Source organism: Lynx rufus, unplaced genomic scaffold, assembly GCF_022079265.1.
Source record: "Lynx rufus isolate CCGP_SWC_20201006 ecotype Redwood Valley unplaced genomic scaffold, mLynRuf1.p SCAF_9, whole genome shotgun sequence".
Classification (NCBI taxonomy): Eukaryota; Metazoa; Chordata; class Mammalia; order Carnivora; family Felidae; genus Lynx; species Lynx rufus.
The window spans coordinates 984,062-1,002,509 of NW_025814897.1; the positions used below are offsets into that span (position 1 = coordinate 984,062).

The following is an 18,448-nucleotide window of genomic DNA, read 5'->3' on the forward strand; positions in this document are numbered from 1 at the left end:
GTGGTGCCCGGGGTCGCGGAAATCCCCCGGGGTGGGGGCGGGGAGGGCTGGCCAGGCCGCGGTCAGGGGAAGTGCGTGTGGTTACCGCCCCGGAGTTCCCCCTCGTCCCGCGAGGAAAGCACCGGCCGCTGCGCCGGACGCGGGCGCACGGACGGGCGGGGGGGCGGGGAGGGGTCGGCGCCAGGCGCTAAAAGGCGGCGACGCCCTGCGGCGCGCACCGGAGCCGGGCGACGGCGGCCACCGACGACGCGGCCGGCACGCGCGGGGCCTCGGGGCGGCAGGTGCGCGACGGGCCGCGAGGGCGCGGGGGCGTGTGTGCGCGGGCGCGGACCTCCCCCGGGGCGGCAGGAGGTAACGGGCCGCCGGGCGCGCGCGTGCGTGCGCGCGCGCGGGCCTCTCCTCGGGCAAGGGGCCCACGGGGCAGGGTGTACGGTGCGCGGACCTCCCCTCGCGCGGGCGGGGGGTTCACGGGGCGTGCGGTGGAGGGCGAGGGTCGATGCCCCCCCCCAGCTCGTGCCGTGTGCACCCCCGCGCCAGCCAGTGGAGGGCCAGTGCGGTGGGAGGCCCTCGCGGCCGGGGTGACCCCAGGGCCAGGAGGTGTCCCCGCGCCTCGGTGGATGCCCAGTGAGCTGCGGGACAGGGCGCCCCACAACTTGGTGGGGAGGCCCCGGTCGAGTCCTGCTCAAACCCGCGGGGGAACGACTGTTGGAATGTTCGCACGTGGTGGCACAGAGAGTAGATTTCTGGTCGTTTCCCCGGTGGTCGGTGCCGGGACCCTGTAGACGCCTTGAGTGAGTGGTTTCGGGCTCAAATCTCACGGTCTCCAGAAAGGGGTACCGTTATTATCTCCGTGGACAATGAGGGAACTCAGGCTCAGGGACGTTTTCTTGCCCAAGGGCACCCCTCCGGTCTCGGTCACCTGAGTGGAAACGTAGGAAGCCTCACTTCAGACCCTCGTATGAAACCGTCGGGGAGCAGACTTGGGAGTCATTACTGTAAAATTGATGTTCTTAATGCTGTGCCGGTGACCGTGAGGGCGTTGTCATCACCGGGCGCTCAGTCAACTTTGCTAACGTTCGCTCTGAACTTCGTGTCTGCCTTCCGCACGGTGCCCGGCAGATGCCGGCAGTGGGTGGGCCATCCAGGGCTGAAACCTGGTTCTGATCCGGAGGAGCTCGCAGTCCGGGGAGGCAGAAAGGGGCCAGGGTCACAGCTGTGCATTTGTCAAGCGCCCAAGTCGGTAGAGACGGCCACCAGCCCGGGGATCAGGAAGGTTGCCCACGTCACGCTAAGGGTAAGAAGAGGATGATTCTGTGAAGGAACCTCTAGAAAGGAGACAGGAGTCCCCAGAGGGTGGCATCACAGTAGCCAGGGGACTGGGACATATCTAAGAGGCGCCAGGGCCAAATGTAATTTCCACTGGTTGTGGGGAAGAAGGCGTTGGCGTTAACAATATCGACAGCACTTTTAAGTGATGCTGGCTGAATGTAATTGTACAGGGGGGTCTCACCCGAGGCCCTTGGCGGTGAAGACAAGGTGAGACGCAGGCACCACCTGGGCCTTGACAGCAGGGTTTGAACCGCACAGGTCCCCTTACGTGCCTGTGGTTCCCCTGAGGACGGCACAGCGTTGTAAATGTATTTTCCTTTGGTTTTCTTAACATTTTCTTTTCTCTAGCTGGCTTTATTGTAAAAATACAGTGCATAGTACATATAACATGCAAATATGCATTAGTCGAGTGCCATCGGTAAGGCTCCTGTCAACTGTAGTGTGTTACTAAGGTCTTCGGCAGTCAGCAGTTACGCTCAGATTTTCAACAGCCTGGGGAGAGGGGTGGGTGCCCCTGACCCTGCATTGTCCAGGGGTCTGCGGTAGTCGCCAGATTGGAAAGTGGGGTCGAGAGAGGATTTTTGTTGGTGTTTTCATTTTGAAACTGAGACAGACTTAAGCTTGCTTGCTACATCGAGGGAAGGGTCCGCAGAGAGGAAGGGGTGAGGGACTGGGGCGGAGAGCAGGATTTCTGAGGCAGCGGGTAGGTTGTGAGGCAGAAAGGCATGGGTTTGTGGAGGTGAAGGTCTCTGACAGAAGGCACAGCAGTCTAGCAAACAGGATGCGGGCCAGTGGAGGAGAAATTTGAGGAGGGCCCTGCAGGTTTGCAGACTTGCAGGGGCCAAGGAGCTGCCTAGCTCACCAGAGCTGTGGCTGTGCTAGTCCCCAGCCTAGGGTGGGAGGCGTGAGGGTCCCCAGCCTGTGGGGAGGGCCACAGGGGAGGGCCCCATCCTGGGGGGAGGGCCACTGGGCTCCCCAGCCTGGGAGGAGACTGTGGGCCCCCAGCCTGGGGCAGGAGGCGTGAGGGTCCCCAGCCTGGGAGGAGGCCATTGGGATCCCCAGTCTGGGAGGAGGGCTGTGAAGGTCCTCAAGCTTGCAGGGAGGGCTCAGGGGTCCCCAGCATATTTGGGGTCTGCGTGCTGGAAGAGGGTAAGAGAGTTTGAATCCATCTGGGGTGGGCATTTTTTTTGTACTTTATCATACAACTGTTGCCTGTGTTTCCGCAGGCATGCATGTGCCTTCTTCAGCGTAAGGCCTGTGTAAGCAGTTCACAGTCTCAGATGTATAGAGGCCAGGCAGGTGACAGAGCAAACAGATCTGGGGGTGTCTCTTTTAAACAAAACCCCACTCTATTTATGCATTTGACATGTAGGAATATTCTTCTTCTCCACAAATACAGGACTCTCATTTTTCTCCAAACTTGTCTCTCTTTGTCCACCTTGCATTTTTGGTACTTTTGACAGACACAGGTATTAGAGCAGTCTCACTGCCTTGCTGACCGTATTGTGAGAAAAACCACAGTCCCAGTTCAGGGACAAATGTATCCGTATCAGAGGGCCGGGGCGTGTGCCCTGTGTGAAAGATGAAGCCGCTGTGTGCCCGCCGGCCGCTTGTCACCCACTGTTGGCAGTCTGGTTTTCACAAGGACCTGGGATCTAGCGTCATGGGAAATCTCTTACTTTTAACAGTGTTAGTAATGAAGCAGGGCAAGTACATTAAGTAACAGCACTGTATCCGTGTTAATTTCCGGCCTCTACAGTTGTGCCACGATCACGTAAGATAGTAGCTTTGGAGAAGTTGAGCATAGGGTATGTGGGAACCCTCCCGTTTCTGTAACTTTTCTGTATGTGTGAATTCATTTCAAAATCCAAAGTTAAAAAAATGAGTAAAATACCGAGACCCAATTCTGTGAAAGCTGAACATAATAATGCCCTTGCTGGCCACCTGCTGGAGCCCTCTGGTTTTCACTTGGGATTTCATGGCCTCTGCAGTGCATCACACAGCACCGTGTGTTGGGCAAGGTCGCCAATCAGCAAACACTAGTGCTCTGGCTTGAAGAACTTGTTTACAGGGAGATCGTTGTGTTATATCTGTGAGGTATTTGACTTTTAAAACTGTCTTTTTCTCGTTTTAAACAGGTTTTACAAAAGAGGCAAAGTGTTCTACCTCTAGATTTTTTCCATTTTTTTCCCCATAAATCAAAACATCTCAAAATGGAGGCCTAACACCCTTAAAAGGGACTTAGTCTGATCTCCGGGAGGTAGTTTTGTGCATGAAGAAACAAATTGAGTGTGAACTGGAGTTTTTATTATCCCAAAGGATGTTAATTTTAAACAATACAGTCTAGTGGCATGAGGTGTAACTATAAAGTCATGATGATCTCGTCTTTGAATTTGACTGGTGGATATAAAGGGAAGTGATTGTAGCCAGAACAGAACAGAGAGAAGGAACTTGTGTTTGGTACAGACCTGAAAATGAGCGACAGTTATCTAGAACAATGTTCACCCCTCTACTAAGTTAGAGAAGCACGCAGGTGAGGCCTCTGACAGGTCAAGAGACTTCCATGGTGACAAAGAAATGTCCAGAACAAGACTTTGCGGTGCCCCAAGTGTCGAGTGTGGCACACTAGCATGGACGATCGGTAAAGGAATGATCTAAGCACGTATCTGAATGTGCATGTGTTAAAAGCCTCAAGTTCGGCTTGTTTGAATGGGCTGTTATCTCCGAGAAGGATGACGGTGAGAATGATGGCTGGGTGGTCCATTTTGGGAAAAGAACAGACTTACGCAGACACGGTGACTAGCCCCGGAAGGGTTTCTGCAGTAATGTGTAAAATTTTTGTCCACTGCTGACCTTAGACACAATCACTGATCCCTGGAACAGAGCTACGTTTCTCATATCACCTGGAAGTAAAGAGCCAAAGTTGCAGCGGAAACCCCAGCACCTGTGGGACCCAGGAAACTGCGCAGAAATCACGGCTAGAGAAGCCACGAAGACCCGTTTGCAGATTGTTGTTCATGTTACTGACACAGAAACTTTTTACCGATAGCTGGTCGTAATTGAGAAACTCTGAGCTTTCACAAGGTCTCTGTTTGGCAAAAGGAGGGGATTGTGACAACGTAAATTCATTATTTTCTTGTTGCGATGAATTCTGGCTCAAGGTATGCTGTCTTTGGGATTTCTGACCAAAGCCACATTTTTACACTTCGATTATTCATCTTAGTGTACAGACTCAGCCCTCTGACTTTTGACTGTTTTAAGAAACAAATCCATTGTCAGAATAGATTTGGTAGTGTCCTTCAACAGCGTGAAGCTGAGCCTAAAAAGACCAGTTGAACAAACACATTCTGCTCTGAGGATTTATTTGAAATACAGTATTCAGTTTGCTAAGTTCTACTGGAATCACTAGGACTAAGTAACCAAGCTGCTGACTATGGGAAGTAATTGTCGTTCAGGTAATTTTGAAACAGGACTTAAGATGCATCAGCCAATTCTGTTCCCACTTCAGCTCTTCATTTGTAGGAAAATTCTAGATCGTTTTGTTGTTCCTATTACAGATATTCTAGGAAGAAAAATTCCTTAATTTGAGCACGATTTGGGATAGATTGTATTCCATCGCATCTAAGATGTCACTAATTGGAAAACACACCATTATTTTATATAGTTCCAAGAGATAAAAGCCCTGCTAATTAAAATACGGTATTTGTTAGCTGAAAGATACCTCTTGGTAACAGAGGTGTTAAAAAGATACATCCTACAATCAGTGAAATGACCCCCATGTACTCGTTTCTTCTGTTCAGGCAGGTCTTACGCTTTTCTTTTCTTCTGGCTACCAAATTTCATAATTAAAAAAAAGCAAAATAAACATAGTTTGGATTTTTTTCTGTGGAGCACGTACAGGGCATAGGTTTCCTCCCCGAAAACAGGCTGGCAGTGTGAGCCCCACGCCTGGTCTCCAGGCCAGCCGGGCACCGTGAAGCCCCCCCGCCGAGGCGCTGTCCTGCCTGCAGGGGTGGCCGACGCCGAGTGGCATCTTGGTGACCTGAAGCGCTCCCCGCTTGTGCGCAGGGTTTTGATTTCCACGACGAGGTGCCGTGTGCCATCGTGCTCGCGCTGTGTGTGTAAAGATTATGGAAAAGTGCAGTTGCACACACTCTCCCCCTACCGCGTGTCCGCGTCGAGCTTAGAGTCTCACCATGCGGAAGCCCTGAATACACAGAGGGAAAGAAGGACAAGAGACTTCCTGTTCTGGGTGTCCGCCTAGTGATCGAAGTAACCACCGTCCAGAGCCATGCACAAAGCTACCTCCCCGGAAAAAGGCTGGTCCCTTTGCCACCCCGTCCGTTTCGTCATGAACATCGGAGCAAACAGCACATTGTCATCAAAGCTGCTGAAAGGCGGCACCGTGTCGGGGCTGAAATACGACCACTCGTGTGAGCTGTACCGAATGTCCACGTTCTCGGCCTTCCCCGCCGGCGCCCCTGTCTCGGAGCGGAGCCTGGCCCGGGCCGGGTTCTACTACACGGGCCGGAAGGACAGGGTCCGGTGCTTCTGCTGCGGCCTGACGCTGGACAACTGGAAGCAGGGGGACAGTCCCCTGGAGAAGCATCGGAGGCTGTACCCCAGCTGCAGCTTCATCCAGAGTCTAAGTCCGGTGAGCGCTTCGGGCGCCCCCTCTCAGCCCGCCTGTCCTTCCTCAGGGACGAGCTCCAGGCTCTTGCCGCCTCCCAGCGTGGAAAACGGGGGCTGTCCTAGCCGCTCCTGCGCCACCTTCCCGCAGAACCCTGTGACCTTCAGAGCAAACCAAGGTCTCTGTCCCCGGAGGACGAGTCCCCACCACCGTGCGATGGAGGCCGAGGAAGCCAGATTGCACTCTTTCCAGGGCTGGCCCTTGACCTTCCCGCTGCCGGAGCAGCTGGCCAGAGCTGGATTTTACTACCTGGGCCCTGGGGACAAGGTGGCCTGCTTCGCCTGCGGCGGGAGACTGAGTAACTGGGAGCCGGACGACGACGCCCTGTCAGAGCACCTGAGACACTTCCCCGTCTGCCCGTTCGCGGAAAGCCGGCTTCAGGACGCCTTGCGGTGCGCCGTGTCCAACCGGAGCATGCAGACGCACGCGGCCCGCTCCCGAAGCTTCTGCAGCTGGCCCCCCAGCGTGCCTGTTCTCCCCGAGCAGCTGGCCCCGGCCGGCTTCTACTACATGGGTGAGGGGCCTCGTGCGGTCGCGGGAGAACGGCCCGCGTGTTGTGCCTTGGCTCGTCGTAGTGGGCACCTTGTGTGTGTTCACGAGTCTTGGTCCAAAATTCGTTTCAGGGCACAGCGATGACGTCAGATGCTTTTGCTGCGACGGTGGCCTGCGCTGCTGGGGATCAGGAGACGACCCGTGGGTGGAGCACGCCAAGTGGTTTCCGAGGTGATTGTTTGGAAACCGTCCGCGCGAACGTTTGCCACCGTTACGGGACGGGTTATTTGTGTTTACCTGACAGTCGGCTGTTGCTTTAGTCTTTCTTTCAAAAATGCACTCGTGAATAAATGTAGGGTGAATTGCTTAGAAAAATAACTGAACCGTTTTGACGGAAGATACAGGTTTATGGTTTCCTGCGTACACACCTCGTAGAGAAGTACAGAGAAGAGAACGTAAAAGTCCAGAAACCTCATTATCTAAAGAGGACCGCAGTGAGCATTTTAGTGACTATCCCTCCAGACACCTCTTGAAACATGCGTACATCGGTAGATGAACGTATACAGTATTAAGTGAGTTAGATATTCTGTATACCGTTTTGAAACCTTTTTTCAGTTAGCCTCATGTCTTGGACATATTTCCATTTATCCAGCATTTCATGTTAATTGATCATCTGTTGCCAGGCAGTGTTCCAGGGGGTTAAAATACTCAGTTGAACAAACCCAAGATCCTTGGTCTCACACGTTAACAGCCAGAGAAGCAGACACTTCATAAAAACTTAACAAATTACGTAGCATGTCGGAAGATAGCAAGTGCTACAGACAACGAGAGAAAACAGGACGGTGAGAAAAATCAGAAGCACCAAGCAGGCTGGAGTATTAAATAGGGTGATCCGGGTCAATATAGACACATCTCTCCTCCTTTGATCACTACAGAACACTTCCTGGTCAGTTCCTACACTTACTTTTGATTATTCCATGCTTATTTGTAGTCTTGTTTTGAAATTGAAGTCAAGAGGCTTCCGATGGTATTGTTCATGGTCCAAACTTCTGGTGTTTCTAGGAAGTGCTCCTAGCTTTCCATTGCGGGAACTTTGAGAATATATAAAGACAAGGGTGAATATGGGTTCCTTTTATACTTGGGTGACAGTGGGTGTGTGTGATCTAGGAACTGCTGACTTGGGACCGTCTGTCTTGTTAGAAAATGTGTTCACCTTCCTCATTATTCCTCTCTTGTCCTGCTTCGTGTATTTTTAACTTTTAAACGTGCAGGGTTTATGAGAGAGCAGCATTATTTATTAGACAACTTTCTCCCTGTCTCTTTGACTCTGTTCTCCGAAATTTTGAAGAGCACAGCCGGGAGCTCCCAGTGGAGACTGAGAGCCCCGTGAGCCTTGGGGCTCCAGCGTTGGTGAGGCACTGTGTGCAGTCTCTCACTTACGGCATCTTGCCTCTTCCCGTGTGTGAAATGAATGTTAAGTGCTGATATGTGCGTTTATGTTCCCTGGAAATACTTAGCTGCCTACAAATAATGGGGTTAAAACAACCCCCCAGACTTAACTTTGTTCGTGTTTCAGGTGTGAGTATTTGATACGAATCAAAGGACACGAGTTCATCAGTCAGATTCAAGCCAGTCACCCCTGTCTCCTTGAACAGGTATGGGGGGCTTTTACAAATCACTGGTCAACAACAGATAAATTATCTTCTGCTAATCACAGAGAGGAGTACTTAGCGAACAAAGAGTTGCTTTAAAAATACGTTTCATTTTTTTATAATACCCAACATGATCTTAGAGCTAGTCTTTGCATACAGATGCTGAATTAGAGACCTACTGAAAAATAATATGTAAGGTATGGCTCTGAGTATTTCTGTAACAAGGTTTCAGTAAGTTAAATTATTTGAGGGAAAAAATTGGCATGTAATAGTTTTACTATAGTTTTTTCTTGAAAAGATGTGAGAATGAGAATTGTACTGGTCCTTCTCCTCTTCCTGGAATGAGATTGCTGGGAAGAGGGCGGAGCAGGAGGACCCTCAGCTCACCTCGTCCACGCCGGATACAGCTAGAGAACACTCACATCAGTAAGTAACCCAGAAAGCGGCCTGAAGACTGGCCACACAGACTCTACAACTAAATATAGAGAAAAGGCCACGTGGAAGATGGCAGGAAGGGCAGGGACGCAGTGGCAGCTCGGTGGACTGCAGGCCATCTGCGGGACAGAGGGAGCCACAGGTGCAGAGAGGGGGGAGAGAAACAGACCCTCACAGCAGGGATCCCACGTGGGCAAGACGAATCCCCGTGACGTCTGGCTTTGAAAACCAGAAGGGCTGAATTTTGTGAGTTCTTACAACCATCAGGACTAAAAACCTGGAATTTTAAAAATTGGCACGCTCAGCTCTGGAACGGCCAATAGGTAAGAGGAAACTGAGTCCCCACCGTTGGACAGCACAACAAACAGCCCGCGGAGACTGAGAGTACTAAGCAGCAGTTTGGGGCCTGTGGGAGGCAGAAGTGTTTACTCCTTTCAGACTTCACTGAGGGACTTCTCTAGGAACCAAGGAGCTGGCAGGCACCATTTCCTTGCTCTGTCCCTCAGCATAAGCACGTGGCCACCTGTGGGAACCAGGGCAGCGCCTACACTTGCTACCTGACTTGCTTAAATCACACCACCCCCTCTGCTGGGCCCACCCCCGTCCCCGTGCTGTGGGTCCCCTGCAACCAGAAGATTGGCATGAACCTTGCTAACACCACGTTTTGCGCTTTGTGGATCCATCTCATCCAACATGCTCTTGGCCGGAGCTCATCCAAACCGGGGCTGCAAGCCTGGCGGGGCGCAACAGCCCCGACGAGGGCCAGTGCCACTCCGAAATGAGTCCCGCCCCAGGGGGAGGGGAAGACAACCACACACACCGGTCCCAACTGGCTGCGGTAGTGGGTGCGGGTGGGGGGGCAGACATCTGGTCTGACGGCAGGCCCTGCTCACCAACAAACTTCTCAGGGAGCAACAAGCACGAGGCCGGTGCTACTGCATCTCTGGCGAACCCCTGCTCTGACTCAACTCAAACCCAAGGTGGCCCCAGACTGGCCCACAAACAGCCCAGGGACAAAACCCTGCCCACAACAGGCAAAGACACCCTGTGCGGACGACTGGACTTAAGGCAGAGGGAGCTCAGCCACCACAGGAGGGCGCACATCACATACAGGACATGCCCCTGAAGGGCCAGGGTCTGGGGAACAGGGGACAGCACGGCAGGACATGGAAGGTTCTCTCCTTCATAAGGACACTACTTTCAAGAGCAGGAGATGGAGCTGACTTTCCTAACACACAGAAACAGACACACAGTTAGACAAAATGAGGAGACAGAGGAATATGTTCTAAGTGGAAGAGCAGGAGAAAAATCACAGTATGAGACCCAAGCAAAACAAAGATAAGTAATAAGTCTGATGGAGAATTTAAAGCAATTATCATAAGGATACTCACTGGACTTGAGAAAATAGTGGAAAGTATGAGTGAGATCCTTACATAGAGATAAGGAATAACATAGCAGAGATAAAGGCTCACTAAATGAAATAAAAAAAACCTGGGTGATGGAATGAACAGCAGGACAGAAGAAGCAGAGGAATGAATTAGTGACCTAGAAGGCAGAGGAATGGAAAGTTATCAAGCTGAGCAGGAAAGAGAAAAAAGTTATGCAAAATGAGAATAGACTCCATCAAGCATAACAATATTTGTATTCTATGGATCCCCGAAGAAGAAGAGAGAGGAAAGGGGGCAGAAGATGTATGTGAGGCAATAACAGCTGACAACATCCCTGCTCTGGGGAGGAAAAACAGAAATCCAGATGTAGGAGGCACAGGGAGCCACCAATAAAATCAACCCAAGGAGGTCTACACCAAGACACATAGTAATTAAAAAGTGGTGATGATGTTGTATGGAAACCAATTTGTCAATAAACTTCATATAAAAAAAAAAAAGTGGTGATGAAGAGAATCTTAAAAGCAATTAAAAAAAAAAAAGATATTTGCATATAAATGGAAACCCCATAAGGCTAGCAGGGGATTTTTCAGCAAAAACTTGGCAGGCCAGAGGGAATGGCAAGAAATATTCAAAGTGCTGGAGGAAAATAATCTTCCTAGAAAAGCAGATAATGTATATAATAGTTTGAGGGTTACTTTGTAGCCACAGTCAGTAGAACTGATCTAGGGTCCAACTTATCCCAAAGGATGACCCAGGAAATGTCAGGTGTTTGGGAAGAAAGGCAAACAATGATTGTCTCATATCACTGAGAAGGTGTAGCCCTTTTCTTGCCTTCATGAATGAGTATCGGCTTCATCAAGAATAGTTTATGGCATAGAGAATTACTTTTGAATGTAGATGCAATATTGCTTTTGAGGTAAAAAAATCATTTGCCTATAAGCTAGTCAGTTTCCAATAAATTGAATAAAATAGATCTCTTGACTCATTTATATTATAACGGACAGGGTAAGACTTATATCTATCCTAATTTATATACTTTTTTTTTCTGCAGTTGTTATCTACTTCAGACAACACAGAAGATGAAAATGCTGAGTCACCAAGTATGTATAATGATGATAATTACTGCACTTAAATTATTTTTTTAATGTTTATTTATTTTTGAGAGACAGAGTGTGAGCAGGGGAGGGACAGAGAGAAAGGGAAACTCAGAATCCGAAGCAGGCTCCAGGTTCTGAGCTGTCAGCACAGAGCCCAACGTGGGGCTCAAACCCACAAACCATGAGATTGTGACCTGAGCCAAAGTCAAACGCTTCACTGACTGAGCCACCCAGGTGCCCCTAATTACTGCATTTAAATAGAACCTTTTGGTACTCTGGTGATTGAAATGTGATGATAGTAATAATGTACATCGTATGATCTGGACTGTGCACTGCATTCTCAAATTCATTAAGTCGGTATTTGTCAAACTTCAGTGTGTATCATATTTGCCTGAAGAACATTAAAAAATACTGCAGATTATGGAGCACCTGGGTGGCTCGGTCCGTTGAGCATGTGACTTTGCCTCAGGTCATGATCTCTCGGCTGGTGAGTTCAAGCCCCGCGTCGGGGTGTGTGCTGATAGCTCAGAGCCTGGAGCCTGCTTCAGATTCTGGGTCTCTGTCTCTAGCTCTCTGCCCCTCCCCCGCTTGTGCTCTGTCTCTTTCTCTCAAAGTAAAGAAACATTAAAAATTTCTTTAAAACATATTGCAGATTTCTGGTCTTTGCATTAAACCTACTGTATTGAGTCATGGTATCTAAGGGTGGGACTTGACTATCTGTAGTTTTAACACACTGCTTACATCCAGCCTCACCCTTGTTCTCAGACCTTGTGGGAGCGCGGGCACCACGACATTAGCTTGCTCACGTATTCTTCCTATAACATGATAACTCTGTTATCTAGTGTTTAATTCACTTCAGTAAATATTTATTGTGATTCTGCTATTCGGAGGAAAAAAATAGAGAACAGGGTAAACATACGCCCTATTCTCGTGAGCTAATAGTGCGAGAGATACAGACAAGGACACAGGGGAAGGGATATGATGGGAAAAGTGAAGCGTGCTGGGCTCTGGGGGTGCATGAGGGGCGGGTCACCCAAACTGGCAAGATCAGAAAAGGCTTTCCAGAGGAAGTACTTGTCTTAGCACAGAACTGAAGGCAAGGGTAGGAGTTAACCAGATGACCAAGGGAGCACAAGAATATTCTAGGCAGAGAGAATACATGAAAGTCTTAAGCCACACAAAAGAGGAGGCACATTTGAAGAAATGAGCAAAATTCTGTATGGCCAGAAAAAAGTAGGATCACGAACAGTTACATGAAGGAAGCCGGCCAGCGCTAAGAGTGGTCAGCACTGCGGGCGGGCTTGGACCCAAGAGCCACCAGCCTGTGACTTCTGGTCTTGAGTGTAGAGCGTGAATGAGAAAGTGGCAAGAGATGAGGCTCGCGAGGTGAGCGGGGCCCAGATTGGGTGCCGTCTTGTAAGCCACAGTTGAGTGTCTGTGAGAACGAAGCAGTTGTTGATGGAGTTTCAGAAGGAGTACGACACAGTCAGATCTGTGTGTGACAGTCACTCTGGTTGCAGGGCCGGGAAGGAAGTAGACAGGAGAGGTTCAGTAGGAGGCCCTGCGGCGATGGAGTGAGCGAGGACAGTGCCTCTTTGAAAAATGCATGAAACATACTGGATTTAGAAAGCTCCTTTGTTCCTTCATCACGGGGAGAAAAGAATGTTTGGTGGCCGGTGATCCTCGACATTCTGTTTCTTTCTCCCACTCACAGCTATGCTGGGGAATGCATATTTTGTATTGGAATATGATATTCCATATTCTTATCTTCGTGACTGAACGCGTGTATCATTATTTTAAGTTTAACAAAGTTAAGACAAAATAATGGCTCTACATTTTACTGGACTTTATGTTTTTGAAACTAATACCTTTCAATTCCAAAAATATATAGACTATCCCAACATGTGCCAAATTCTCGATTTTATGTAGTTGTTCATTTTGGGCCTGGAGAAAATTCCTCCGAAGATGCCGTCATGATGAACACACCCGTGGTGAAAGCGGCCTTGGAGATGGGCTTCGGTAGAAACCTGGTGAAGCAGACCGTTCAGAGCAAGATCCTGACGAGCGGGGAGAATTACAAAACAGTCAGTGATATTGTATCAGATTTACTTAATGCAGAAGATGAAATCAGGGAAGAGGAGAAAGAAAGAGCCACTGAGGAAAAAGAATCAGGTACATGCATTTAGTAATCAGTGTCTCTTTCTGTATGGAGCTCACGTCTCTGAGTTACTGAAAGTATGCTCATAGTCCAATCAGATTTTGTGTTCAATGTTCTGAATTTGAATTCTGGAAATTTTTACATTAAAATATACTTGAGAGGCGCCTGGGTGGCTCAGTCAGCTGAGCATCCGACTTCGACTCAGGTCATGATCTTGTGGTTCATGAGTTTGGGCCCCGCGTCGGGCTCTGTGCTGACAGCTCGGAGCCTGGAGCCTGCTTGGGATTCTGTGTCTCCCTTTGTCTCGGCCTCTCCCCTGCTCATGCTCGCTCTCTCTCTCTCTCTCTCAAAGATAAATACACATTAACAAAACTTTTTTTAATATTTTTGAATTGCTCATTAGTAAATTGAAAATGTATATATTGAATGAAAGCATTTTCTTTTCTTTTTGAACATGTATTTGTTTTGAGAGAGAGTGTGTGTGCATGCAAGCAGGGGAGGGGCAGAGAGAGGGAGAGACAAAGAATCTGAAGCAGGTTCTACCTCAGTGCTTAGCATGAATTATTCAGGCCTGCACACCCCCAGGCTGGCAGCAACAGAGCCCAAGCTCATCTTTGACCATCATCTTTGAGATCGTGACCTGAGCTGAAATCCAGAGTTGGACACTTAACTGACTGTGCCTCCCAGGCGCCCTGAGTGAAAGGATTTTCTTAACTTATATTTTTACTCTGGGTCGTTGACTGTACATGTAATCATATATGCCCCCCTAGAATCAGGGGCAAGTATGTATTTTAAAATTACCATCACAGTGTGTCTCTGCCCAATGACATTATGATAACATTAATAACATACGTTAATGTATGGGTTATGATTAAGTTTCCTACCTGCCCACACAGGAACCTAGTTCCCCTTTGGGGTGTCTTTTGTTTAGGGGAGGTCTAGGATGCTGTTTCCATTCTCCCGGGGCAGGTTATCTTGCCAGCCTTGTCTGCCACTGTATCATCTCTGCTCAGCCTTCCTTTGCAAAACTCTCCTCCCCCAAGCATGTGCATTCCCATCTGGCGACTCTGGACCCTGCCATCCCTCTGGCCTAGACCAAGAGAAATCTCTCCGTTGCCACCCTTTGCTAAGCATGGACCAGATCCGTAAGTGTCTTCAACATGGTTGAAAACAGACTGCAACTTTTAACAAGCTCTTCCTGGAGATGTAGGGATAACAGAAGAGCATTGTGTCACAGATGGCCATTGACGGCTGTAAGTGTTTGGGCCTCTCGGTGCCTCTGAGGCCTTCTTCCTGCGTCTATCTGCTTAGCTTCTGTCCTGGTTCATCTCTCCAAAGTTGTGGCCGTTTTACACACATGACTAGGGACGTCCCTTGCGAAAGCCCAGGTCCCCCGGTATCCCCAAAGCCCAGAATGAGAAAAGTTCACCCCTTGTCTTGTGTAGTGCCATCTGGGATCTGTTTCCTCCCAGGAGGATTGACCGTAAGATCGTCCGCTCTGTGCTTGGACAAGCCTACCGCTCCGGTGGCTTTGTCTTCGGGGCCAACCTAGACAGACGTACCCAATCCTAGCAGGACGGCATCCTAGCTTTACCAAAGCAGGCATTATTCAGTCTGCAGACCCCTGGGACGGCAGTGACAGAGCCCAAGCTCATCTTTGCCTGGCCTCGTCAGGGTTCCTGTTTCACCGTGAAGTGGAGATACGGCTGCCTGACCTGGTGCTGGTCTGCTCCGACACAGCTGCTAGTCACCAGCGAGCACTTCTCAAAGTCTGAGGGCATCCAGCTATAAAGCACTTACGTCTCTTTCAAAGAAAATCCACAGTCTGCACAGATGACCCCAGTCAACAATATACAGTAATTGACATCGTCAGAAAGATGTCTTAGCGTCTCCACACACCCTAATGTCCACACTGGCAAGCACCCTGTGCACATAGTTTGTGCCCCAGAAATACTGTTTGAATGAGTGAACGAAAATATCTCCGTTCAGGTTACTGATGATTTTATAGTTTTCCGAGAGCAGTAGGTAAGTAATTTCTTGACAGGTGTGTAAGTAAACTTAGGATAATTTTTCCAGAACCAAAGAATAATATGCTTCAAAGGTCTATTCAAGTCTTTCCCTCTTATGTGCCAGAATGCAGTCTGTGAGTTTCAGATGAGCCCTTTTCTCCTCAACCACTAGCTATCCAATTTTAGAAGCCTTGAGAATTTCAGAGAACTTGTTACATTTGTCTAAGTAAAATGTAATTAGAAACATAAATGTTAGATGGAAAAACTAACATACTTCAACACCAGGTGCAAATTATATCACTACTTCTCTACCAGAGGATTTACCCCAGTGCATTAGGTGCAAAGTCATAGCCCTCTGGCCATTACTTCTTTGTTCCTTCTGCTCTTTACATATGAAGGCTTGCCTGCGCCTCTGTTCAACGCATACTTGTGGAGCCTTTTCTTTGTGCCCCACACTAATCTCGGTCCTGGCCATCTCCCAGTTTTTTCCCAGAGCTCCAGCTCTCTTCAAATAGGGTATCTCTGGCCTTGACTTTTTGACTAAGCACTATTTTTTATCCTTTATTAAATGATTCTATTTTTGTGTCCTGTTACTTGACAGAGTCAGCGTTTCTAAAATCCAACAGTCATTTCCCCCACATAAGTTTTTTAGATAGCCCCACTTCTGTCATTAGTTATTTTATAGAAAGAGCCTTATGGGTCATGGCAAAATTGTATAATAACGATTAAACTTAGGTTCATAAATCATAGTGCCAGGAGATAATAAAATTGCAGAATTTTGAAATGCAAAGTATTTTGCCAAGAGGTACAAAACCTAGATCTTCAAGGGGAATATGGTGATCCTGTAGACAGGAGGGTATCCCTGACCAGTAGGATTTAATTTTTAACACGCTGTTAATGCCTTTCCCCACTTCCTAAAAAAAGATTTGAGTAATGGCAACATCGTGTCTAATTTGGGGAAATAATTAAAATTTCATCTTAAAATGGAATTTTGAAGAAATTTTACGGGTGAATGATCATTTGAGAAATAAACGTTCTGTTGTTTTCATCTCCTGATTTTATCTTTCCCCAAGCTGACTAGACTGAATTGGAATTCCAGTTTTATCAGGTTCTAAATGTTACTTGGTTAAAGGCTCAGCAGTTGTTCAGAATGTCCAGGAACACAGATCACGGCTCCAGACTGCCTCCGCCTGCATTTGACTTTCGCGAGTTGTGTGTCCTTTACAGTTTGTTCGCCTCCCGGTGCCTCCGGTTCCTGGTCTGCTAAGTGGGGGCAGGGCGCCTCCCTGGGACAGCTGTTATGGAGGTGGAAGGAATTAATATGTGATGCAAAGTGCTTAACACAGTGATCGTCAAGATGGCCCAGGCAGCAGGTGGCCCCGACCCCAGCCACCTGCGCTGCCTGACCAATCACGAATTATGTTGCTTTTTCATGCAGTTACGTGTAGGCGTGGAAGGAAGTGTGTGAGCACAGTGGGAACATGTTTGTTTTCTTTTTTACAAAGATGATGTGTCATTAATCCGGAAGAACAGAATGGCGCTCTTTCAACATCTGACTTCCGTACTCCCCATCCTGGATGGTCTCCGAACTGCCAGAGTGATTACTGAGAAAGAACACAGTGTTATTACACAGAAAGCACAAACATCTCTGCGAGCAAGATTGCTGATTGATGCTGTGTTAGTGAAGGGAAGTTTTGCAGTCACCGTATTTAAAAACTGTCTCCTAGAAATGGACCCCGTGTTATACGAGCGTTTCTTCGGTGAGTGCTGCACGGTTATTCGGGGGATCTTTCTAAGCCAATGGAAAATACGCTCTTCGTGTGACAAGCACTGGGTGTCGTACATCAATCAGTGTTGAGTCGCTATATCGTACACCCGAAACGAATATTGCATTGTTAACGCACTGGAATCTAAAATTCAATTCAATTCAGGTTTTTAAAAAAGAAAATATGCTTTCATCTTAATACTTTGGGATCATTGAAAATAATTCAGTCTAATTTATAAACTATTAATTGCACAAAAAGATAAAAGATTTTTATTGCCTTGATGTTATGACAGTTATGTATAGCATTTGGCCAGAGTCTAAGCTGTTAGTTTAAAGATGTGTTTTCCGTGAATAAATATTAACGTTGTTTGTTATAGTGCCATTTTCTTTACTGCTTTTTGCTTTTCTCCCTTAGTGCAACAGGACCTAAAGTATGTTCCCACAGAAGATGTTTCAGGTAAAATAGTATTAATTTAACCAATAGAAAACATTGGTTTTATTTTCTTGGCTTTTCATGGGAGCAGAAGCAGCAAGTTTCCTGTCATTAAAAATGCTTTTCTCGGGGCGCCTGGGGGGGCTCAGGTGGTTAAGCATCGGACTCTTGATTTCGGTTCAGGTCACGGGCTCACGGTTTGTGGGATCGAGCCCCCCCAACAGGGGCCTGCCTGCTTGGCATTCTCTCTCTTTCTCCCTCCCTCCCTCCCTCCCTCCCTCTCCCCCCCCCCCCACTGCCCCTCCCCGCGCGTGCGTATGCTCTTGCTCTCACAAAAAATAAAATTAAAAAACATTAAGAAAATCCTTTTCTCTTGTTAGGTTTGCCAGTGGAAGAGCAGCTGAGGAGGCTGCAGGAGGAAAGAACCTGCAAAGTGTGCCTGGACCGAGAAGTGTCCGTAGTGTTCATTCCCTGCGGCCACCTGGTGGTGTGCCAAGACTGCGCCCCTCCCCTCAGAAAATGCCCCATTTGCAGGGGCCCAATCAAGGGCACCGTCCGGACCTTTCTGTCTTGAAGAGGATCCAAAACTGTTTAAACTTGATAACTAACGGATTAAACGTATTCTGTTTTTTACTTCTATACTGATTTGGTTTCCTGAGGATTTTTTTTTTTACCTGTTTGCAGCTGAAAACCGTTCTATATAAACATACACCTAACACATATGAAGCATACGTATATTAGCAAGAGAACGGTGGGCTTTCGTTCCTGTGAACAGGAGTAGAGAGAGCACTCCACGCTCAATACTTACTGAAAATCGTAAGTGAAGTAAAATTTAAAATTTTGAAATAAGCTTTCAGAATTTTAAACACGTTGGAGTTGTATGAAGAATAGGGAGCGCTTTGGGGGCGCCTGGGTGGCTCAGGCAGTTGGGCGGCCGACTTCGGCTCAGGTCACGATCTCGCGGTCCGTGAGTTTGAGCCCCGCGTCGGGCTCCGGGCTG

General features: G+C 48.4%; 1 protein-coding gene across 2 annotated transcripts; it reads left to right on the top strand.

The window, feature by feature from the left end:
* The first annotated feature begins 219 nt into the window (after positions 1-219).
* LOC124506366 (baculoviral IAP repeat-containing protein 3-like) lies at positions 220-18,087 on the top strand. Of its 2 annotated transcripts, none has more exons than XM_047072414.1 (9): positions 220-281; positions 3,468-6,533; positions 6,643-6,742; positions 8,088-8,166; positions 11,038-11,086; positions 13,013-13,255; positions 16,756-17,010; positions 17,431-17,472; positions 17,829-18,087. In XM_047072414.1, the coding sequence occupies exons 2-9, from the start codon at positions 5,621-5,623 to the stop codon at positions 18,020-18,022; spliced, it is 1,875 nt and encodes a 624-aa protein (XP_046928370.1). In that variant the 5' UTR covers positions 220-281; positions 3,468-5,620; the 3' UTR covers positions 18,023-18,087. The 2 variants fall into 2 exon arrangements, with proteins under 2 accessions (XP_046928370.1, XP_046928369.1); XM_047072413.1 differs by lacking the exon at positions 220-281 and adding an exon at positions 487-1,294.
* Positions 18,088-18,448: the final 361 nt, after the last annotated feature.